The sequence below is a fragment of the Salmo salar genome, chromosome ssa09 (genome assembly GCF_905237065.1).
Source record: "Salmo salar chromosome ssa09, Ssal_v3.1, whole genome shotgun sequence".
In the NCBI taxonomy this organism is placed as follows: domain Eukaryota; kingdom Metazoa; phylum Chordata; class Actinopteri; order Salmoniformes; family Salmonidae; genus Salmo; species Salmo salar.
In genome coordinates this window covers 71,212,268-71,236,858 of record NC_059450.1, presented here as the reverse complement: position 1 = coordinate 71,236,858, position 24,591 = coordinate 71,212,268, and the positions used below count along the sequence as shown (strand labels likewise).

Here is a 24,591-nt window from a genome sequence, read left to right as displayed (position 1 = left end):
GGATTAGAAACACACATTGTTTAAGATGTCAAGGCACCAGTCAGTTTCCCAACACTCCTTACTGATTCTTTGGACATGTCTGTCAGTTAGCTCCATACCAATCAACAGGAACATGTGTTATAGTCAGAATATAGTGACAAGACCAAGTAAATCACCCAAAACCACTCACCCAAAGCCTTTCACATACATTGAGTAGAATTATAAGTTGGGTAGATATTGTATATACATATTTCCATATTTGACGAACTAAAGTTGTAGATATCATGGTCAATCTGCCCTCCGTTGCCTTAGTTATGTTTACTGCTCTGTGTCTGATTAATAAGTAAGCCAGGACACAAAAGGAGAGGGCGTGGAGCTCTTCTCATAGAGAAAGACATTATAGTCTCCCTCATTCAACAAAGACTATTATCCCAGGAGGTCAACCTTTTCTCTTAAGCTTCCATTTGGTGTTATAGACATGTAAGAGACAGTTTATTCAACTCTCATTTGCTTGTTTTATCTGGTGAAGGACATTGCTTTTTGCACTGGGGGATGACACAGGTAAGTCATAGTTTTGTTTGCATGTACAGTACCTGTCAAGTTTGGACACACCTACTCATTCCAGGGTTTTTCTTTATTTTTTACCATTTTTACCATTTACCATTTTTCTACATTGTAGATTAACAGTAAAGACATCAAAACTGTGAAATAACACATATGGAATTATGTAGTAACCAAAAAAGATAGTCACCTGGAATGCATTTCAATTAACAGGTGTGCCTCGTTAAAAGTACATTTGTGGAATTTCTTTCCTTCTTAATGCGTTTCAACCAATCACAAGGTAAGGGTGGTATACAGAAGATAGCCCTATTTGGTAAAAGACCAAGTCCATAGCATGGTAAGAACATCTCAAATAAGCAAAGAGAAACTACAATCCATCATTACTGACCTATATACTGTATACATATATGTTGCAAAAAAGCTGTAAAAAAACTAAAAGATATTTGTCCTCCGAAGAGGGGGGGTGGTGGAGGGGTTAATAAAAAATGAATAAAGAATAATAGAAGAAGAAGAAACACATGAAGGTCAGTCAATCTGGAACATTTCAAGAACTTTAAAAGTTTCTTCAAGTGCAGTCGCAAAAACCATCAAGTGCTATGATGGAACTGGTTCTCATGGGGACCACCACAGGAAAGGAAGACCCAGAGTTACCTCCGCTGCAGAGGATACATTCATTAAAGTTAACTGCACTTCAGATTGCAGCCCAAATAAATGCTTCACAGAGTTCAAGTAACAGACACATCTCAACATCAACTGTTCAGAGGAGACTGCATGAATCAGGCCTTCATGGTCGAATTGCTACAAAGAAACCACTACTAAAGGACACCAATAAGAAGAAGAGACTTGCTTGGGCCAAGAAAAACAACCAATGGACATTAGACCGGTGGAAATCTGTCCTTTGGTCTGATGAGTCCAACTTTCAGATTTTGGTTCCAACCGCCATGTCTTTGTGAGACACAGAATAGGTGAACGGATGATCTCTGCATTTGTGGTTCCCACCATGAATCATGGAGGGGGTGGTGTGATAGTGCTTTGCTGGTGACACTGTCTGTGATTTATTTAGATTTCAAGGCACACTAAACCAGCATGGCTACCACAACATTCTGCAGCAATACGCCATCCCATCTGGTTTGCGCTTAGTGAGGCTATAATTTGTTTTTCAACAGGACAATGACCCAACACACCTCCAGGTTGTGTAAGGGCTATTTGACCAAGAAGGAGAGTGATGGAGTGCTGCATCAGATGACCTGGCCTCCACAATCACCCAACCTCAACCCAATTGAGATGGTTTGGGATGAGTTGGACCGTAGAGTGAAGGAAAAGCAGCCAACAAGTGCTCAGCATATGTGGGAACTCCTTCAAGACTGTTCAAATCAAATCAAATGTATTTGTCACATACACATGGATAGCAGGTGTTAATGCAAGTGTAGCGAAATGCTTGTGCTTCTAGTTCCGACCATGCAGTAATATCTAACAAGTAATCTACCAATTCCACAACAACTACCTTGTACACACAAGTGTAAAGGAATGAATACGAATATGTACATAAAAATATATAAATGAGTGATGGCCGAACGGCATAGGCAAGATGTAGTCGATGGTATGGAGTACAGTATATACATGTGAGATGAGTATTGTAGGGTATGAAAACATATAAAGCGGCATTGTTTAAAGTGGCTAGTGATACATTACATCAGGATGGCAAGATGCAGTAGATGGTATAGAGTACAGTATATACATATGAGATGAATAATGTAGGTTATGAAAACATTACATAAAGTGGCATTGTTTGAAGTGGCCAGTGATACATCTAATTACATCAAGATGGCAAGATGCAGTAGATGGTATGGCATACAGTATATACATATGAGATGAATAATGTAGGTTATGTAAACATTATCTAATATAAATAATATAAAGTGGCAAGTGATAAATTGATTACATCAATTTTCCCATTATTAAAGTGGGTGGAGTTGAGTCAGTATGTTGGCAGCAGCCACTCAATGTTAGTGATGGCTGTTTAACAGTCTGATGGCCTTGAGATAGAAGCTGTTTTTCAGTCTCTCAGTTCCAGGTTTGATGCACCTGTACTGACCTCGCCTTCTGGATGTTAGCGGGGTGAACAGGCAGTGGCTCGGGTGGTTGCTGTCCTTGATGATCTTTTTGGCCTTCCTGTGACATCGGGTGGTGTAGGTGTTCTGGAGGGCAGGTAGTGTACCCGGTGTACACTGCACCCGGTGATGCGTTGTGCAGACCTCACTACCCTCTGGAGAGCCTTCCTGTTATGGGCGGAGCAGCTGCCGTACCAGGTGGTGATACAGCCCGACAGGATGCTCTCGATTGTGCATCTGTAAAAGTTTGTGAGTGGTTTTGGTGACGAGCCGAATTTCTTCAGCCTCCTGAGGTTGAAGAGGCCCTGCTGCGCCTTCTTCACCATGCTGTCTGTGTGGCTGGACATTTCAGTTTGTCCATGATGTGTACGCCAATGAACTTAAAACTCTCCACCCTCTCCACTACTGTCCCGTCAATGTAGATAGGGGGCTGCTCCCTCTGCTGTTTCCTGAAGTCCAGGATCATCTCTTTTGTTTTGTTGACATTGAGTGCGAGGTTATTTTCCTGACACCACACTCCGAGGACCCTCACCTCCTCCCTGTAGGCCGTCTCGTCGTTGTTGGTAATCAAGCCACCACTGTAGTGTCGTCTGCAAACTTGATGATTGAGTTGAAGGTGTGCATGGCCACGCAGTCGTGGGTGAACAGGGAGTACAGAAGAGGGCTGAGAACGCACCCTTGTGAGGCCCCAGTGTTGAGGATCAGCGGGATGGAGATGTTGTTTCCTACCCTCACCATCTGGGGGCGGCCCGTCAGGAAGTCCAGGACCCAGTTGCACAGGGCGGGGTTGAGACCCAGGGTCTCGAGCTTAATGACGAGTTTGGAGGGTACTATGGTGTTGAATGCTGAGCTGTAATCGATGAACAGCATTCTTACATAGGTATTCCTCTTGTCCAGATGGGTTAGGGCAGTGTGCAGTGTGATGGCGATTGCGTCATCTGTGGACCTATTAGGTCGGTAAGCAAATTGGAGTGGGTCTAGGGTGTCAGGTAGGGTGGAGGTGATATGGTCCTTGACTAGTCTCTCAAAGCACTTCATGATGACGGAAGTGAGTGCTACAGGGTGGTAGTCATTTAGCTCAGTTACCTTAGCTTTCTTGGGAACAGGAACAATGGTGGCTCTCTTGAAGCATGTGGGGACAGCAGACTGGGATAAGGATTGATTGAATATGTCCATAAACACACCAGCCAGCTGGTCTGAGCATGCTCTGAGGACGCGGCTAGGGATGCCGTCTGGGCCTGCAGCCTTGCGAGGGTTAACACGTTTAAATGTTTTACTCACGTTGGCTGCAGTGAAGGAGATCCCGCAGGTTTTGGTAGCGGGCCGTGTTAGTGGCACTGTATTGTCCTCAAAGCGAGCAAAATACTTGTTTAGTCTGTCTGGGAGCAAGGCATCGTGATCCGCGACGGGGCTGGTTTTTCTTTTGTAGTCCGTGATTGACTGTAGACCCTGCCACATACCTCTCGTGTCTGAGCTGTTGAATTGCGACTCCACTTTGTCTCTGTACTGACGCTTAGCTTGTTTGATTGCCTTGCCTGTTGCCAGCCTGTTGGAAAAGCGTTCCAGGTGAAGCTGGTTGAGAGAACGCCAAGAGTGTGCAAAGCTGTCATCAAGGCAAAGGGTGGCTACATTGAAGAATCTAAAATCAAAAATATATTTTGATGTGTTTAACACTTTTTTGGTTACTACATGATTCCATTTAATAGTTTTGATGTCTTCACAATTATTCTACAATGTAGAAAATAGTAAAATAAAGAAAAACCCTTGAATGAGTAGGTGTGTCCAAACTTTTGACTGGTACTGTATATTGTACTCTTGTCTGATAACGGTTCTATTTGCAGATAGACTTCACTGTTCCTCTTTTCTGACATGATATTTACATGGAGAGATATTCCTCTTTTGTTTTAGACTGGTGATGGATTCTGCCAGGAGGCCCTGTTTCATAACCGTGTGTTTGTGGGTACTGGCAACCACCTGTCTTCCATGTTCTGGTATGGCCATAAATAAATCAAATCAAATTGTATTGGTCACATACAAATATTTAATGAAGTGATTATGAAGCAATTGTATAAACAATAGTGTAAAAGTAGTGTCAATAGAATGCATTATGGCTGAAGACTGAACTCCACTAGAGGAGGTTTTGTCCAATGTCAGTGTGTGACGTTGGTTCTGTGTTTGTGCCAGGCTCCCCGAGCCCCAGCCTGTGGGGAAAGAAGGCGGTGTTCTTGGGCCGTCCATGTATGTGGCAGCTGGGTAAGGAGTGTGTAATGCCCCCCCTGGAAGAGCTCAGTGTGTGTGTGCACCTGTGCCGGAAGATCGCAACGCCTGAGTGGACCGGCTTTGTGTACAAGGCGCCTGGCGCAAGGCAGGTAGAGCTGGGTCTTGCAGGCCGGGGAGGGCTCCTGGTGGCATGGCTGTTTGGGCAGGAGTGGTCGGTACCAGAGGACCTGCCCCTGGAACACTGGCAAAACGTCTGCCTCACCTGGTCCAGCAACTCAGAGAGGCTCAGGCTCTACATCAATGGGAGCAGTCGCCTGGACGCCCACGTTAACGCCAGCCTGTCCCGGCGACTGGCCCACAATGGCACCCTGACCCTGGGGGTGTCCCATAACATAGTAGATGGGGTGATGGAGTTTGAGGATGGGAAGAACTTTCTGGGGGACATCAGCCTGTTCAGGATGTGGGGGCGGGAGCAGATGGCTGAGGAGGTGAGGGCCCATAGCTGTGCTGATGGGAACGTGGTGAGCTGGGACACCCGCGACTGGGACTACCAGAGATGCCTACCTGAAGATGACACTAGCCTCCAGTGTGGTTAGCTTCCGTACTTATTGTCTTCTACTGTATTCTATTTTGAGTCCTATTGAGAAAGGCAGCCCTGGGCACCATTCTATTCTATTCAAAGGGCCCCACTGAACAAATGTACAGTAAAGGGGTAAAAAGGATTGTGACAAAATATGTATTCTTTGAGTAAGTAGGGAGATTTCATCCTCTTGATATAATGTTTGAGGGAACATCTGTAGGTAATGTGAGGAAAATCTGTATGTGATTTCTATAATGGAATATCTGGTTAATACCCTGTCTTCTCCGGTTGGATTGTCTCGGTCACCTTTCTCAGCATGGTCAATGTTCAAAATTAAAATGAGGGCCGTCATAGCACAACGGCACCCTCTTGACAAGCCTGTCAATTCCCCAGAGGACATCATACACAAATGGGTAAGAAGGATGTGATAAAGGATTGCTTTTTCCATTACATGAAGGTGCCATGATATTCAATCCCAGTTGAATATGAACCCTATTTGTCTCTTTTGTCATTTTCCATCAGCTGGGGACCATATTTCCTGGGAACATTTCTGTGCGTGACATCTTTGTGTCATCTCCAAGGTAGTTTCATGTGTCAATTGAACGGAATTGTCCATTGGAATATAATGTACAGCATTGCTTGAATGGGGGGTGTTTTTGTATGTGTGTGCGTGTGTATGTGCGTATGTGTGTGCAAGTGTGCGTGTATGTTTGTGGGTGCTTGTATGTGCGTGTACTATAGCGAAGCCATATCTATATGAGAAACCAACATGAAGAAGAACACTGTCTAGACTTTCAACAGTCGGTTGGATGCAATTGTTATTTTAACATACATCACATCTTGCGTGAGTATAGATGATGTGTGTTTGTGTGTGTTGAAGCAACCTAGAACATTGAAATGAACACTGTGTGGATACATGTCCCTTAGCCTAATCTCTAGTGTTATCTGTGTTCCCACACAGCCAGATCTGTCAAGTGGGCTATAATCCTAGTGTGCGAGACACAGAGAAAGCTCAGGTACGTCACTATCCAGTGCCTCATTTTGATTTTCTATAATGAGGATTGCAATATCCTCAGAGACGCACCGTGCTGATAGGGACAGCGCTGAAGGACTCCAGATAACGTTGTTATTCAACAGGACAGGCAGGAAACTAGCAGACAGGCTTTCATTGTAAACCCTTTTGTCAGGTCACAGACGAGGGGAAAGGTAAACTCATGAACAAGTAGGAGAATTGTAATTAAGAGACCTTACAAGTTAGAACTAAAATCATAAATATGTGTTTGTTTCCAGGAATCAAGAAAAATGGAGTTCAACTCAACTTCTGACAAGTGGTACGAGGAGAATGCATAAGTCATCTAAAAAGTCAATAGTATGCCAGCATGAGGATGTATAATGGACATTATAGTTTCTAGTCTGATGTTGTTGCTTCACTGTAGTGTCTCTCTCCGTAGTGTCAGCTGTCTGGTCTATGTGAGTGTTAGTCCTGAGACTGATGTTGGAGTTGCCCAGAATGAGATCTTTGGAAAGCTGAGTCTAGCCTTCACCTCTGGTCAAGTCACCATAATTGCAGACCCCAGCAGACTCAGTGTACGCCCCATAGGTGGGTACACACACACACACACACACACACACACACACACACACACACACACACACACACACACACACACACACACACACACACACACACACACACACACATACACATACACACATACAGTACCAGTCAAAAGTTTGGACACACCTAGCCATTCAATTTATTTTTACTATTTTATATTTTATACATGTAGAATAGTAGTGATGACATCAAAACTATGAAAAACACACATGGAATGATGTAGTAACCAAAAAAGTGTTGAACAAATCAAAATATATTTTATATTTGAGATTCTTCAAAGTAGCCACCCTTTGCCTTGATGACAGCTTTGCACACTCTTGGCATTCTCTAAACCAGCTTCACCTGCAATGCTTTTCCAACAGTCTTGAAGCAGTTCCCACATATGCTGAGCAATTGTTGGCTGCTTATCCTTCACTCTGCGGTCTAACTCATCCCAAACCATATCAATTGGGTTGAGGTTGGGTGATTGTGGAGGCCAGGTCATCTGATACAGCACTCCATCACTCTCCTTCTTGGTCAAATAGCCCCTACATAGCCTGGAGGTGTGTTGGGTCATTGTCCTGTTGAAAAACAAATGATAGTCCCACTAAGCGCAAACCAGATGGGATGTTGTGTCGCTTCAGAATGCTGTGGTAGCCATGCTGGTTAAGTGTGCCTTGAATTCTAAATAAAGCAAAGCACCCCCGCTCCAACACACCTCCTCCTCCATGCTTCACGGTGGGAACCACACATGCGGAGATCATCCGTTCACCTACTCTGTGTCTCACAAAAACATGGCGGTTGGAACCAAAAATCTCACATTTGAACTCATCAGACCAAAAGACAGATTTCCACCAGTCTAATGTCCATTGTTCATGCTTCTTGGCTCAAGCAAGTCTCTTCTGCTTATTGGTGTCCTTTAATAGTGGTTTCTTTGAAATTTTTGATTCAAGCAGTCCCCTCTGAACAGTTGATGTTGAGATGTGTCTGTTACTTGAACTCTGTGAAGTATTTCTTTGGGCTGGAATTTCTGAGGCTGGTAACTGTAATGAACGTATCCTCTGCAACAGAGGTAACTATGGGTCTTCCTGTCCTGTGGCGGTCCTCATGAGATCCAGTTTCATCATAGAGCTTGATGGCTTTTGAGACTGCACTTGAAGAAACTTTCAAAGTTCTTGAAATGCTCTGTATTGACTGACCTTCATGTCTTAAAGTAATGATGGACTATCGTTTCTCTTTGCTTATTTGAGCTGTTCTTGGCATAATATGGATTTGGTATTTTACCAAATAGGGCTATCTTCTGTATACCACCCTTACCTTGTCACAATGCAACTGATTGGCTCAAATGCATTAATAAGGAAAGAAATTCCACAAATTCACTTTTAACAAGGCACACCTGTTAATTGAAATGCATTCCAGGTGACTACCTCATGAAGCTTGTTGAGAGAAAGCTCAAGAGTGTGCAAAGCTGTCATCAAGGCAAAGGGGGGCTACTTTGAAGAATCTAAAATATATTTTGATTTGTTTAACACTTTTTTGGTTACTCTATGATTCCATATGTGTTATGTCATAGTTTTGATGTATTCACTGTTATTCTACAATGTAGAAAATAGTACAAAAAAAGAAGAAAAACCCTTGAATGAGTAGGTGTGTCCAAACCTTTTACTGGTACTGTACATATTCACATATACACATACAAATAGCATGCCCACACATGCACATGGATGCAAATGGATTGCACATTCACATTTTTGCACGCTGTTATGCACACCATTGTGTAATATCTTGCTCATTCCTCACAGGGGCTTTCCCCAACGTAACAGCTTCTCCTCCCACTGACACCAACACCACTGCTGGCTCACCAACCAGAACCACTGCTGGCTCACCAACCAGCACCACTGCTGGCGCACCAACCAGCACCACTGCTGACGCACCAACCAGCACCACTGCTGGCTCACCAACCAGAACCACTGCTGGCTCATCAACCAGAACTACTACTGGCTCACCAACCAGCACCACTGCTGGCTCACCAACCAGCACCACTGCTGGCTCACCAACCAGAGCCACTGCTGGCTCATCAACCAGAACTACTACTGGCTCATCAACTAGAACTACTACTGGCTCACCAACCAGCACCACTGCTGGTTCACCAACCAGAACCACTGCTGGCTCACCAACCAGAACCACTGCTGGCCCACCAACCAGAACCACTGCTGGCTCACCAACCAGCACCACTGCTGGCTCACCAACCAGCACCACTGCTGGCTCACCAAATAGAACCACTGCTGGTTCACCAACCAGAACTACTACTGGCTCACCAACCAGAACCACTGCTGGCTCACCAACCAGCACCACTGCTGGCTCACCAACCAGAACCACTGCTGGTTCACCAACCAGAACCACTGCTGGCTCACCAACCAGAACCACTACTGGCTCACCAACCAGAACCACTGCTGGCTCACCAACTAGCACCACTGCTGGCTCACCAACCAGCACCACTGCTGGCGCACCAACCAGCACCACTGCTGGCTCACCAACCAGAACTACTACTGGCTCACCAACCAGAACCACTGCATCAGGTGACACAATTCTTTCATAAAATAGAAATGCTGAACTGCTATGCACTAAGGAGGACCTGAAATTGGCTTCCATTACATTTTCACCAATCTATTCTAAAGAAGCTGGTTCCTTTCTTGTCTGTCGACCCTGGCACTCTTACAGAGACACAGCAACCATCCATTGGAGTGCCTGCAAATCCCACGGGCCTGTCTACAACCAGAGAATCTTTAGACTTCAGCTCAATAAAACCAGGTCAGCCAATATGACACATTTGATTACCTGTCTGCTAACGCTACAAATAAGCTTCATTTTCATAGAAAAATATCAGTGGCTCTGAAATAAGTTTATTTTCCATAGGTGTAAGACCTAGGTTGAGAGATGAAGGCTGTTCAAATGTACAATCATTTCCACTGTTATGCTGTTATTAGGCATTACATCCACCTTCTACAGAGTTAATATGAAACTGAATATGACAACTACTGTAACTGCCAACGACCCAGGGGAGACCATTCAGCAGTGGGTAAGATACACTACAACAACAGCATCGGCACTGGAGGATGATAAACGTATAATAACATTCTCTTCAGCCTAACAGTCGACATGGCGTCTCTGGGTTACAGGTTCAGAGAAAGCTTGGGCAAGTCAAGATGAACGTATTTAACATCAATATTTTAACCTCGACTTATAAGTAAGTCCTGGCATTACCTACATTATGACATGTTGTGTAGCATAAGAAGAACAAGACCCTGAGGTGTGCCTTTTAACGGGGGCTTGTTCCATGTGTTTTTGTTGTAGAGTCAACGATCATAAAAAGATTCAAGAACTGGAGATGGTGAGGCTGTTTTAAAAAAATATATTGTATCAACAATGGAAATTGATTTAGGGTGTAACTGCATTTAATCATAATCGCAGCAGTAAGGAACCAGTTATACTATTGCGAAAATTAATGAGCATAATCTTTATTACCACACTGTAAGTATATGGCTTTCAATATGAGGAAACAATTTACTGCCCACTAGCCATGAATTGTGTTTGGTTAAGTAAGATGTATAGTGCATATTTCATTGTGGTGTCTTCTCTGTTAGACTGCTGAGCTGAGACATGAGAAAAGGTAAGAGATGATAAAGAAGGTAAGAGATGATAAAGAAGGTAAGAGATGATAAAAAAGGTAAGAGATTTATTTTTAAAGGAAAGAGATTTTTTTTTAAAGGCAAAAAACAGTTGCCATTTTGTTATGTAGACTTGATACCAACATGTTTTGTTTTTTCCCCAACTTGTTTTAGTATACTTTCGACATTTCAGTAACCATTTTTTTTACTGAATCTGTTTTTTTAAATGTACCTTTTATTTAACCTGGCAAGTCAGATAAGTACAAACTCTTATTTATAATGACAGTCTACCAGGGAACAGTGGGCTAACTGCCTTGTTCAGAGGCTGAACGACAGATGTTTATCTTGTCAGCTCAGGATTCGATCCAGCAAACTTTCGGTTACTGGCCCAACACTCTAACCACTAGGCTACCTGCTGCCCCAGGTTGGTTGTCAGGTTGGTTTTGGGTTTTCATCCTACATTTTGTCTGTAGGTTTAGATGTACCTTCCAGGTTGAGGATGCTGATGCACGTAACGTCACGACCACTCAAACACTCATCACTGACCTTCTGTCCGGGAACCATGTTGATGAAGAGATCCAGGTTGACCGCAGAGATGTCCACGTTTCACATATAGGTACAGTATGGCTGACCTTTGACCTTTCCTCCATCTGTATTCGATTTTCTGATCTATATTAGAGTGAATGAATGGTGTCCACCCAACTTCTGTCACCAATCATACTTTCTCAGATCATACTTTCAGGAGGGAGGCATGGAAGAAAGAAAGAAAGAAAGAAAGAAAGAAAGAAAGAAAGAAAGAAAGAAAGAAAGAAAGAAAGAAAGAAAGAAAGAAAGAAAGAAAGAGAGAAAGGAGGACAGAACGTGCCTGACTTATTAACCTATTTTCCCCTCTCCAGATCCTGGGAGCTGTCCTAAGGACACCCACGAGAGTTTCTGGGGCGTGTATAAATGGCCAATCACAGAGGTCCAGATGACAAAAACTATGATCTGTGAGAAGAACCGTGGATCAAGGGCTTCCAGGAAATGGTGAAAGGCCCAGCTAACATTACATTTGCAATAATGCTTGTTAATTGGGGTCGGAAAATCTCATGGCTGTAGTGATGATGGTGGGAGTACCATAAATGGTGGTTTATATAGTAGATACTGTGAAGTAAAATGATGTGCTTTATATTCCATGGTACGGTAGATCTTGTTAGCTTTATTCAAACAAACAGTTTCTTGCTGAATCATCTTAGCACTATACGTCTTTCTGAGGATTCAGAATATGTCTTTTAACCTGTTCAATACCAGAGCTGTGACTACGGTCAGAGGGAAAAATCATATTTCTATGGGTAAAATCACCTGTTGCCATAGAGACGGCTCAGCGAAGAGATCCTTCAAATGTCTTCTAGACACAGTGCAACCCTGTCACACACGCGCTTACCTATGTGCACACAATCACTCAGTCACAGAGATGACACTGGTGGATCTCTCAGGGCGAGCAATCAAGCAAGAATCCATTTCCTTCAATGGAATTGGGTGGACAGAACGCCTCTGGTGTCAGAGTGAAACATTGTCCTAGCGTGTATTATGCAAGCAGTGATACATTATGTCAATGTTTATTAAGCCTACCAGGGGAAGGTTTACTGCAGGAAGTAAACATTGAAGGGAAAGAAAAGGATCCTCACCTATAATTGAAAGAAATCCCTTTGACTTACGTTTCCCATGATGCCTCCGTAGTCCACCCTACCTCCCTGAAATGTCAATATACAAGATCTTTGATTTTGATCATCGTAAAAAGAGGTGTGCAATTATGCAAAATAGTAACAAATTGGTTATTGACTACAGATCAGAACAAGCCGAGACTGGTCCTCTCGTCTTCTGCTCATTTCACCTTCATCTCTTTTTTCTCCTTTCCCCCTTCTTCCCTTTAGTGAGTTAGATGGAGTGACTGAGAAAGCCAAATGGGCTAAGCCAAACCTGAAGGCATGCAAGCCGGTAATCACCATCTCTGATCTGGATAAAGTCACCGTCACAGCAAGTAAGTGCCTTGTGCACTCTAAATACCAGTCACTAGGTTTTGGTGAAATAACAGTCATTTGTAATGTATTGTACTGTAGCTATGGCATGCATGCTCTTCCCTAGCCTCTTCCCCTGTGTTTTTCAGTAGTATTATATTGAAATATTCCAAAGTGCAGTGTGTTACATAACATTGGACTTTGTGTCCTTTCCTCCCAGACAACTCAGCAGATGTGGTGGACATGATTGAGAACCTCCTGGGTGACGAGGGGGACCTGAGTGACTCCCAGCTGGCCACCGTGGTCCAGAAGCTGGATGAGGTTCTGTGGGTCAGCACGGTGACCACTCAGCTCGGCGGGGATATTGTCAACATCATCGCTAAAATCCTGGTGTCCAATTCTGACCTGTCAGCAGTCGCCAACGAGTAAGGGGAAGGGGCAACGGGGAGAGGGAATATGGTTGCAAGATTTCATGTAATTTCTCCTAATTTTCTGGTGTCACCTGTGTATTTTCCTCCTCCCCTGCTGTTCTTTATGACAAATCTGTCACTCACATTTTCCAACATGTTCCCAACAGAATACTGGGTATCACAGACAGCATTGGGGACCAGATGTATTTCCCTGAGGAGTCACTAAATGTGACCGTCCCTTCCCTGGCCCTTTCCATGATCAACGTAGATCCCGAACAGTTTCAGGGCCTCACGTTTGGTGTCTCCTCGTTTTTGACGGGCCTTGTTCCAGAGGTAAAATTGTAATATGACCCTATTGTCTGGTCAAGCACATTCTGGATTTGACTGGCAAACAGTGATTATCACAACTCAGAGTTACAGTGTCCATGCTCCAGCAGTGCAACCAAATAACTGTTCTGTCAATATGTCAATATAAATGTCCTGTTCTTTTTTGCTCCCTGTGATATGCTGAGCCCTTCCTTACCAAAAATAAATGACATGATTAACTGGACTGTTTTCATTCCATCTAAAAGAGGACATGTCCTTAAGTGAACAGAGAAATGTATGACACATGTAGATGTTATATGGAAAATGAAAAATATAAATAATCCTGCTTAACAGCAAATGTGAATTATTATGTAGACATTACAAGTTTTACATTTTCTGCATTGCAGAAAAGCTCTCCTGCAACAGGGTGATCAAATTAAGATCCTACATCTGTAGCATTACTTTCAACTGTGCTGAAACAGCAAATAGTAATGAAATTATTACATTTTACAGAAACAAGGACATTGCTTTACAAGAACATTGTTTATTCCAACACGTGTCCATTGTTTTCATTGTGGTGCAATGAACAAGGATCTTTAGTTCCATGATGAAATGTAGTTATATTTGTCCAATTGAAGAAATCATTGTACATGCGTTTTGATTATTTGTACACCACTTTCTTTTATAGATCTTTGTCAACCAGGCATTCTTGAGTCGGCCTTGTGATGGCACAGTCGCGTCCATCTCCCTTCCGCAGTCCCTTCACAACTTCTTCTCCCAGGGAAACAAAAACAAGAGAGTTCAGTTCCACTTCTATGGCATACAGGAGCTTTTCAAGGTACCTGGTTAAGAATGGCTTGATGTCGTAAACAACGTATGAGGTGCATCATGAATTTTGGTTAATTATTCATTAATAACCTTTTACTTCAGTGGGCTAAATCAGTGTTTCTTGGTAGTCTTAAATAAATCTACTTTGAAACAAAAGTATCCACCTCACACACATGGTTATGGCTTAAACAAAGAAGACACCTGTACCGTGTCAGATATAGAGTTGAAATGTATTACATTTTGAGTTTGCATCCCAATATTACACTTAATATACATATAACAGAAAACTGAAATATATATTTAAAAAAACGTTTGATGTAGAAACAGCAGGTTTTGTAAAGCCATTTTGGAAATGATGAACAATATTAATAACGTTCCACCCATGAGTCCACTAGAGGGCGATGTGGTCACTTCACTGCAGGAAACTATGGAAGGATGGTTTACTTATTTCAAAGGAAAGTTTGCAGCAAATGTACAGTAGTTCAGTGTTAAAGTTTTATGATCATTCACAGGACCCAGCAACCAACTGGACGCTGAATAGTTATGTGGTGTCTGCCAGTGTCAACAACAGCAATGTCAGCAACCTTAGGGATCCCGTGGTGGTGACACTTCGTCACCTCAAGCCTAAAGAGGTGAGGAATGAAAAATAGCTTCATCTTACCACTGAACGTAGTGATGTTTCTGCTTTAGAGCCTGACTAGCTGCACCCTTTGCTTCCCCAACAGAAAAACGACAAGGTGGAGTGTGTGTACTGGGACTTCCAGAAGAACAATGGGAGCGGTGGATGGGACAGCAACGGGTGTGAGACACTTCCAAGTATCTCCGCTTATCAGACCACCTGCCAATGCTACCACCTGACCCATTTCGGCGTGCTCCTGGTGAGTCACCTTTGTTGTCGACTGAGGGAAACAAAAGACATTAGTGCACTGCATCTGGACTGAAATGAGGCTCCTATTGACCTTTGACCTCTGTGGTGTCCTACAGGATGTGTCCAGGACTCCTATCAATGAGGCTGACCAGGAGATCCTGACGGTCATCTCTTACCTGGGCTGTGGTGTGTCCTCCATTTTCCTGGGCATCAGCCTGCTCACCTACGTGGTCTTTGAGTAAGTCAGCACCAGGACAGATAGTCAAGGAGGCAGATTCATGGATGGGACAGACAGGGCAGACTATTTGGTGATATTACTTCACACTATGTTCTCTACTTTTCTGTAGCCTTTCACATCACATTCTCCATCTCTCCTCCTTTCTCTCTGTGCCATTGGCTTATTTCCTCCTGTGCTTCATCTGCCACTCACACTATTCTTCTCATTCTCACCCTCTTTCCATTCATCTCCCAATATATTTTTTTCTCTCTGTCTCTCTCTCTCTCTCTCTCTCTCTCTCTCTCTCTCTCTCTCTCTCTTCCACTCCGTCACAGGAAGCTGCGTAGCGACTACCCATCTAAGATCCTCATCAACCTTTCTGTGGCTCTGCTGGGCCTGAACCTAGTCTTCCTGCTGGACTCCTGGCTGTCCTCCTTCGGCAGCTACGGTCTCTGCATCAGCACGGCAGCCACGCTGCACTACTTCCTGTTAGCCTCATTCACCTGGATGGGCCTGGAGGCCGTCCACATGTACTTCGCTCTGGTCAAGGTCTTCAACGTCTATGTCCCCCTCTACATCCACAAGTTCTGCGCCCTCGGCTGGGGTAAGGCAGTCTGAAGCAAAATAAGGACACTTGTATTAAAATCTTTTAGAGTAAGAATTGTATGACTACAATTATCTTTTTTTATTTGCTTGTATCGGAATAACATTGAAATATGTGTTGAGAGCCTTGAGTCGAGAAAATAAAAAAGATCAATCAATTCAAGGTAAACGACAGTGATTTACTTTCCTTTTCGACGCTTTTGTATTGTAGTCAGTGTTTGAAACGTTTACACAGGCCCTGATCTAACGGATTAGCTGACCATGTTTGATGAGGGAATAGAATGAAGAGGTAAAGTTCTCTGTCTCCACACAGGCATTCCTCTGGTGATTGTCAGCCTGGTCCTGGCCATAGAGAAGGATGCCTATGGCAGTGTTCTATCTGAGGCCTCCCTTGACTCTCTACAGGGCCCTGAGCCATTGTGAGTGTGCTGCACGGCCAGTTGACCAGTGTTACTGATACAGGTTATTGATAGGGGTGTGTGGCAGTTCATCACATCCATGTTATTAATCATCTCTCTCTCTCTCCCACTCCCTTTCTCAGCTGTTGGATACAGAGTTATGTTTTCTTCTACATCACGGTCGTGTCGTTCGTGCTGCTGGTCCTGGTTTTTAACGTGGTCGTGTTCATTGTGGTTCTGGTCCAAATCCGCCACATGCAGACCAATAAGCCTGCAGCAACAGGAAACAAGCGCTGTGCCATGCATGATTTGAGAGCGGTGGCCAGTCTCACCATCCTGTTGGGTCTCACCTGGCCAATAGCCTTCTTTACCTGGGGACCAGCCAGGGTCCCTATGCTCTACCTCTTCTCTGTCCTCAACAGTCTGCAAGGTAAGGGGACCAATATAATTGTGTCTATTGTACAAGAAGGTATGAGAGAGAGAGAGAGAGAGAGAGAGAGAGAGAGAGAGAGAGAGAGAGAGAAGCCCCATTATCTCCTCTCTGGCTATGTTTCAGGGTTCTTTATCTTTGTCTTCTACTGCCTGATGAAAGAGAATGTGAGGAAGCAGTGGAGGATCCATTTGTGCTGTGGCCGATTCAGGCTCAATGACTACTCAGGTACAGTCCAGGGACCTCCAAGCAGTTTGTCTGCTAAATGACTCAAATGTAAATATGGTTCATAGAGTGTTCCTGAAGTTACTTCATTTTTACCTTTGACCCGGTTTAGATTGGAGCCGCTCCATGACGATGGGCAGCAAGGCCAAGCAGAACCAGCTGGTGCACCGCTCTCCATCTGTCAAGTCTGTCAACACCTCCTCTAGGAAGATCTCTGATGACTCCACTACAGCTAGCTGTAGCTCTGGCACACCCTACCAACAGGGGGCCGAGTCTACTGTAGCTCAACCATGGGGCCTAGTCTAGCTCCACCAGGGAGCCTAGCTCCACCAGGGGGCCTAGCCTAGCTCCACCAGGATGCCTAGTCTAGCTCCACCAGGGGACCTAGCCTAGCTCCACTAGGTGGACTAGCATGGCTCACAGCACAGGGACACTGACATTTACACAACATGTGCTATAACATCCTTCACCTGAAACAATGGGAAAAGATTGAGCTCAGGACATCATAGCAGACACCCGAGTTCAGTCCATTCTGAATTGTACTGTCGTATGTCTCTCTGCAGTGCGGGTCTCAACTTCCCCAGGAGATAAACAGAATCTAGGTGTAAGTGTTAGCCTGTTCTGTGCATTAAAGGACACAAACTCTATGAATGATGTGTATTGTAAGTGGACTATTGTTGTAGTAAATGATCAATATGTTGGTACCTTGTGCATTCTGTTTGGTAAATTGCATTTCTCTTCTCCATAATGTGTTTCTGTTTATCTTTTCATAATGTTAAATTAAAAAGGTTTGCAAATAAAGAAGAGGAATGAAAACCTTGAAGTTTCAAGAGTCAACGACACTTCAAAACCTTTCTTGACTTCATAGAAACATATATTTTCAAAGCCTCGTAATGTAGGCATTCCGTTGGGCTTTGTCTCTGACCATTTTAACAGGAAACAACCCATGACATTTAATGAAACACATTATGTTTACCGCCATCTCTAAAAGACTTGAAGGTCGATGAATGTGGTTTGTTTAGCATAGGGGAGAATCTTTCACTTTCAGTCTTTTCTCCATTTCTCCGTCTCAAATACACCTTATGAATAGCGCTCTTCCCACCCTTGTATTTTGACAGAAAGATAAGGCTATGTGGTTCATTCAAAAGGTGCCGAATGTAAACTTGGGGACATTTCAATGGAATGTTCAACACATCTGACAATGAGGGTCTGTGTCAAGCATATGACAGCATAACATCTCATGTTGTTTTAGCTGTATGGTTACAAGGCAATGTGTCTACAATGTGTTCTACACCTGCATTGCTTGCTGTTTGGGGTTTTAGGCTGGGTTTCTGTACAGCACTTTGAGATATCAGCTGATGTAAGAAGGGCTATATAAATACATTTGATTTGATTTGTCCTTGTGTTGACTAGTGAAAAGATGTCTGCATCACATCTTCATGGGTGGCTGTGATTTTCATTGTGGTTCTCTGTACAAATATGGAATACTGCTCTCGTTTTCTAAAGAGAGCTGTTTCAAATAAGAATTTCAAGTCTAATATAAAATATTTATTTATTGCATTATTGCAATTACGTTACTGTCTGAAAATGCTCAGCTGTCTGCATTCTGCCCATAGGAAAACATCTATACTGAGCATACAATGCTTGTTTTAGATTGACATTAGGATTATTACTTGCACAGTGCACAGAAAGTATGATAATGTAAATATCACAAAGCAATAGCTATTCTATAACCATGCTATTACTTATTTTAACCCTTCCCATATCAAACTGTAGATATTTCCAAACTTTCTAACCGACAAACCCTTCCCATATAGAATGTGTTCCCATAAACTATTTTCTAAACGTGAACATAAGTTTTTGGCAGTGCAGTTCACTAAGGAATGCTTTTCTAAGGTGCTGCAAGTGTGTGGAGGAACTTGTTGAGTTACATTCTCATCATACCAAGTTTATAGCGCGTCACACCCGCCCTCCCGACGTCTACTGCACAGCAGGCAGCTGGAGCGCTGGATGTGTTGAATGGAGGCAGGTTGTCTGACTCCAATAAGTGGAGAGTTTGATGTTTACTCCGTCAATCTGGGAACTTGAGAGAGCACGACGATCTTCAAAGGTTGTGTTATATCAGCAGCATTTGAAGAATGCCAGTGCTGTTGTCAAAGGAATGATATTTTGACTCATTTTTGTCAATTGCATGTAGGCAACAACAGCAAAGGTTCCTTCAACCAATCAAACCAGGAACTTGGTCCTTGGTCAGAGGAGCTCACCTGCTCAGGTAAGAGTACATGTCATGTATTCCTTTCTTCTGATATAATCTAAGAATACTGTCAATGTAATATATGGTTTTAACAATATTTGCAGATACAAGTCTGATTATTATAATTCACCATAACCATTTATGGTGTAATTATTATTCTCTGATTAATGTCACTTAGGAACTTTTTCATTCAATATTATATGGTTGTTGATACAATTTAACTGAATCAAAGTTAGACAGATTTTTATCACAAAGTTGTGATAAAAGGTATGTAGCTTGTGACATGTGGACAGCAATAAGCATTGATTTACTTTGTACCTATAATGTGTGTATTGACAAGCAGACATTGTTTTCAAATAACAGATATCTGCATTTAAAAGATGTCATTTCAGTCACGTTTTGGAAAGCTTATCCTGCCCATTCTATTATGGTCCTACATACACGGGTGATGGGGATTTTTCAAAATGTTGCTGAATCAAATAAGCTCACCAGAACTTTCCTTTTTTTGATTAAAACAAAATAAAAAATAACTATTTGACTACTTCATGGCGAGATGATCTGTTAATTCCTCTGGATGCTACAGTATCCATCCAAGTCAGGAAATCCAATCCAAACCAAGAGAGTTATAAAAAAATAACAAAAATATTTCAACTTTATTTAACCAGGTAAGCTAGTTGAGAACAAGTTCTCATTTACAACTGCGACCTGGCCAAGATAAAGCAAAGCAAATTAAATCCATATCCTAAATGATAGACTTACAAACGGCATAATTCCAATGAATGAAACAATCACATGCTGTATGAGTAGCCTAGCCTACAGATGGATTTGCTATTCACAATATCAATGTTCTCTACCTTCCAACTATTGTACTCTACCACAGGAGGTTGGTGACACCTTAATTGGGTAGGACGGGCTCGTTGGTAAAGGCTGGAGCGAAATGGTATCAAATACATCAAACAAATGGTTTCCATGCGTTTGATGCCATTCCATATGCTCCGTTACGGCCATTATTATGAGCCATCCTCCCCTCAGCAGCCTCCACTGTACTCTACTATGTTCCACCAGGATCTGAGTTGAGTCAGCGATGGCAGTTCGTTCAGGTAGCCCCCAGGAAGTTGTAAAGACAGAGGTGCAGTCCGATAGAGTCATCTTCACCTACTTCCAGGGTGACATTGGTAGCATGGTGGACCAACACTTCACCCGTGCCCTCGGCAAGGCTGGCAAGAACAAGGCCCACGGCGGGAAGGGCAAAAAGAGCCGCAAAGCTGTCAAATCTGGTGAGTAGACTCATATCTCATACTGTGCAATTAAGTTTATCATCCTGATGCTGTGTGCACCGAACAAGAAAACAGGTGTTCACTGACATGTAAAATGTACACAATTAAATAAAATTCGAGATACTTTTTCTCAATCTGTTTCAGAGTCTGACTTAACGTCTTGTCGGTGGGGTGTCTCAACCCCGTCCTGGTCTGAAGGCCACTTTGCCCCTGTCTCTGGTTCCCTTCAGCTGAGCAACACCAAGGAGTCCAGCTCCAGCCACCCCCTTGCCCTCGACTCCCCAGACGAGAACCCCAGCCCCTGGGCCTTCGCCTCCAGGCAACATGGTGGTCTGGGCCTGCCCGCCATGGCCTATCCCCATGCTATGTCCCCTGAGGGCCTGGGGGCCACTGGACAGCATTACACCAACTCCCTGCTCAATCTCCTCCACAGTGACCGGTCAGAGGTGGCTGCAGACATGGTCTCGGGCTCCAAACCAGAGCTTTTCCCTAGCTGGACGGGTCACCCGGTCTTCAGAGAACCCATAAACCCTGACTCAGGTATGGCTGCCTCAACACAGATCCCTTATCACTATTCATGTGTAGGAAGAGGAAGACTTCTCTCTTACACATAGATTAGATAGTGAACTGTAGCCTATATCACTGTCAGATAAATCTACCATCCAAAATTCATTGGTGTTGTGAAGATTAGGGAGGTTTCACAGTACCTGTGCTTCAGTGCTTTTTGTCAACTTCATATCATTTGATTGTTTGGTTGGTTTTCAAAAGGTCTGTTTTGAGTTATTCATCACCTATTCTTCCCTCTTTCAGGAATAGTTCTGGAGAAAAAGGACCTGTATTGGTATTAAATTAAGTGTCAGTGCGCAGGGAAGAGAGAGAAGAGTCTGCAACACTCCAGTAATCAGACAATTTCCTGCCAAACCGGCCTCCTCCACAGCCACTCTCGGAAGGATATCAGTTCCTTGAAATGCAACAGCTGGAACGGCCTCTCAGAAACAAAACACTTTCTGACTAACCTGTTTGCAAACCGGATTATAATTCAACGAGTCGAAGGGGGGGGGTTAAATAAAAAATAGCCTGTTTCGATTGTGGAGAAAGTTTACATTACATACTTACATCAAGTTCCTACGTAATATTTTTTTTTACAATTTAACAATTTCAAACATTTATTGAAATACTGGTGTTATGAATAGCTGTTGCTTCCTTCAATGTGTGGACTTCGGAAGGAGGGGGTTTTGATGTGATTTTCATTTGTGTTATGGAACCAGCTAATAAGGTTTAGCTCAAAGCAAATTAATGAAATGCAGTTGATATCCTTATAAATGATTGCCATGAAATGAAAGGGTTTTATGGAGAGTTTTATGAAAAAGGTTATTCAGAGATTGTCTATTTTGTATGCTCAACAGCAATCTACATTGCACTGTAGGCATTGACACAAACCTCTTTTACTGTAATAAATGAGTTGTAAGACTTTGGATTAAACATAAAAAAATGTATCTGTTACATCTTAATGAAGTGCAAAAATATCTGGACATCTGGATTGATCTGGATTAGATTAAATATCTTTTGCCTGCAAAGTGTACATTACTCTCCCAGGAACAGACCTCGAGACATTTAGAACAAGTGTGACCATACTGCCACCATATGGCTGAAAACATATAGAGGGAAGAGGTCCCAAATGTACAAAATGTCACTTGAAATGAATATTAGACTATTAAAATGTTATTTTGTTTTCTCATTCATTTTTCATGTGTGGATATTTTATTGATGCATAGTGGATTATACTCAGTAATACAAATAAAATATTTTTTCCCCTCCGAACTGGGCAGAGAATTTTTGTTAAAATGTTGGTTAGAACAAAGTGGCCATGACAAAGCATCTTCCGCCCTGTAAATGTTTTTGAATGGTACTTTGCTAAAATGTGTCAAACATAACTGTGAAATTCTTTATCCATTGACACTAAAAAAGAGAGGAACGACAGCTAGAGGGGTGTTGCATTGTGTTTCAGTAGTAGCATAGGAAGAGAGCAGACAGGTGAGGCAGTAACATAGGAAGAGAGCAGACAGGTGAGGCAGTAACATAGGAAGAGGACAGACAGGTGAGGCAGTAGCATAGGAAGAGAGCAGACAGGTGAGGCAGTAGCATAGGAAGAGAGCAGACAGGTGAGGCAGTAGCATAGGAAGAGGGAAGACAGGTGAGGCAGTAGCATAGGAAGCGGACAAACAGGTGAGGCAGTAGCATAGGAAGCGGACAAACAGGTGAGGCAGTAGCATAGGAAGAGGGAAGACAGGTGAGGCAGTAGCATAGGAAGAGGACAGACAGGTGAGGCAGTAGCATAGGAAGAGGACAGACAAGTGAGGCAGTAGCATAGGAAGAGGGAAGACAGGTGAGGCAGTAGCATAGGAAGGGGTCAGACAGGTGAGGCAGTAGCATAGGAAGAGAGCAGACAGGTGAGGCAGTAGCATAGGAAGAGGGAAGACAGGTGAGGCAGTAGCATAGGAAGAGGACAGACAGGTGAGGCAGTAGCATAGGAAGGGGTCAGACAGGTGAGGCAGTAGCATAGGAAGAGAGCAGACAGGTGAGGCAGTAGCATAGGAAGAGGGAAGACAGGTGAGGCAGTAGCATAGGAAGAGGACAGACAGGTGAGGCAGTAGCATAGGAAGAGGACAGACAAGTGAGGCAGTAGCATAGGAAGAGGGAAGACAGGTGAGGCAGTAGCATAGGAAGAGAGCAGACAGGTGAGGCAGTAGCATAGGAAGAGGACAGACAGGTGAGGCAGTAGCATAGGAAGAGGACAGACAGGTGAGGCAGTAGCATAGGAAGAGGACAGACAGGTGAGGCAGTAGCATAGGAAGAGGACAGACAGGTGAGGCAGTAGCATAGGAAGAGGACAGACAGGTGAGGCAGTAGCATAGGAAGAGGACAGACAAGTGAGGCAGTAGCATAGGAAGAGGGAAGACAGGTGAGGCAGTAGCATAGGAAGAGGACAGACATGTGAGGCAGTAGCATAGGAAGAGGACAGACAGGTGAGGCAGTAGCATAGGAAAAGGACAGACAGGTGAGACAGTAGCATAGGAAGAGAGCAGACAGGTGAGGCAGTAGCATAGGAAGGGGAAGACAGGTGAGGCAGTAGCATAGGAAGAGAGCAGACAGGTGAGGCAGTAGCATAGGAAGAGGACAGACAGGTGAGGCAGTAGCATAGGAAGAGGACAGACAGGTGAGGCAGTAGCATAGGAAGAGAGCAGACAGGTGAGGCAGTAGCATAGGAAGAGGACAGACAGGTGAGGCAGTAGCATAGGAAGAGGACAGACAGGTGAGGCAGTAGCATAGGAAAAGGACAGACAGGTGAGGCAGTAGCATAGGAAGAGGACAGACAGGTGAGGCAGTAGCATAGGAAGAGAGCAGACAGGTGAGGCAGTAGCATAGGAAGAGGGAAGACAGGTGAGGCAGTAGCATAGGAAGCGGACAAACAGGTGAGGCAGTAGCATAGGAAGTGGACAAACAGGTGAGGCAGTAGCATAGGAAGAGAGCAGACAGGTGAGGCAGTAGCATAGGAAGAGGGAAGACAGGTGAGGCAGTAGCATAGGAAGAGGACAGACAGGTGAGGCAGTAGCATAGGAAGAGGACAGACAAGTGAGGCAGTAGCATAGGAAGAGGGAAGACAGGTGAGGCAGTAGCATAGGAAGAGAGCAGACAGGTGAGGCAGTAGCATAGGAAGAGGACAGACAGGTGAGGCAGTAGCATAGGAAGAGGACAGACAGGTGAGGCAGTAGCATAGGAAGAGGACAGACAGGTGAGGCAGTAGCATAGGAAGAGGACAGACAGGTGAGGCAGTAGCATAGGAAGAGGACAGACAGGTGAGGCAGTAGCATAGGAAGAGGACAGACAAGTGAGGCAGTAGCATAGGAAGAGGGAAGACAGGTGAGGCAGTAGCATAGGAAGAGGACAGACATGTGAGGCAGTAGCATAGGAAGAGGACAGACAGTTGAGGCAGTAGCATAGGAAGAGAGCGGACAGGTGAGGCAGTAGCATAGGAAAAGGACAGACAGGTGAGACAGTAGC

At 43.8% G+C, this 24,591-nt stretch overlaps 2 protein-coding genes across 2 annotated transcripts; both read left to right on the top strand.

Moving 5' to 3' along the window:
- Positions 1–390: 390 nt before the first annotated feature.
- On the top strand, positions 391–17,814 carry LOC106611721 (adhesion G-protein coupled receptor G4). Its single transcript, XM_045723918.1, has 28 exons — positions 391–540; positions 4,560–4,642; positions 4,836–5,462; positions 5,767–5,864; positions 5,974–6,032; positions 6,413–6,467; positions 6,742–6,782; positions 6,903–7,051; positions 8,851–9,627; positions 9,770–9,859; positions 10,036–10,127; positions 10,228–10,295; positions 10,403–10,439; positions 10,693–10,718; positions 11,190–11,332; positions 11,613–11,742; positions 12,630–12,736; positions 12,934–13,138; positions 13,291–13,456; positions 14,118–14,267; positions 14,770–14,889; positions 14,983–15,135; positions 15,242–15,363; positions 15,678–15,946; positions 16,259–16,364; positions 16,487–16,773; positions 16,900–17,001; positions 17,111–17,814. Exons 2-28 carry the CDS (start codon positions 4,567–4,569, stop codon positions 17,302–17,304), a joined length of 4,449 nt encoding a protein of 1,482 aa, XP_045579874.1. The 5' UTR covers positions 391–540; positions 4,560–4,566; the 3' UTR covers positions 17,305–17,814.
- A 1,184-nt stretch (positions 17,815–18,998) lies between these two features.
- LOC100286619 (Transcription cofactor vestigial-like protein 1) lies at positions 18,999–22,008 on the top strand. The gene is given in 5 exon segments (NM_001146558.1): positions 18,999–19,270; positions 20,318–20,529; positions 20,674–20,757; positions 21,021–21,069; positions 21,340–22,008. Coding segments are annotated over 3 exon segments (321 nt in total). The 5' UTR covers positions 18,999–19,270; positions 20,318–20,336; the 3' UTR covers positions 21,065–21,069; positions 21,340–22,008.
- Positions 22,009–24,591: the final 2,583 nt, after the last annotated feature.

Excerpts from the sequence above, each read along its gene's own strand:
- LOC106611721 (XM_045723918.1), top strand. The coding sequence starts at position 4,567 with ATGGATTCTGCCAGGAGGCCCTGTTTCATAACCGTGTGTTTGTGGGTA. Across the intron at positions 6,033-6,412 it reads ATCTTTGTGTCATCTCCAAG|CCAGATCTGTCAAGTGGGCT; the intron begins GTAGTTTCATGT and ends GTTCCCACACAG. Across the intron at positions 15,947-16,258 it reads GTTCTGCGCCCTCGGCTGGG|GCATTCCTCTGGTGATTGTC; the intron begins GTAAGGCAGTCT and ends GTCTCCACACAG.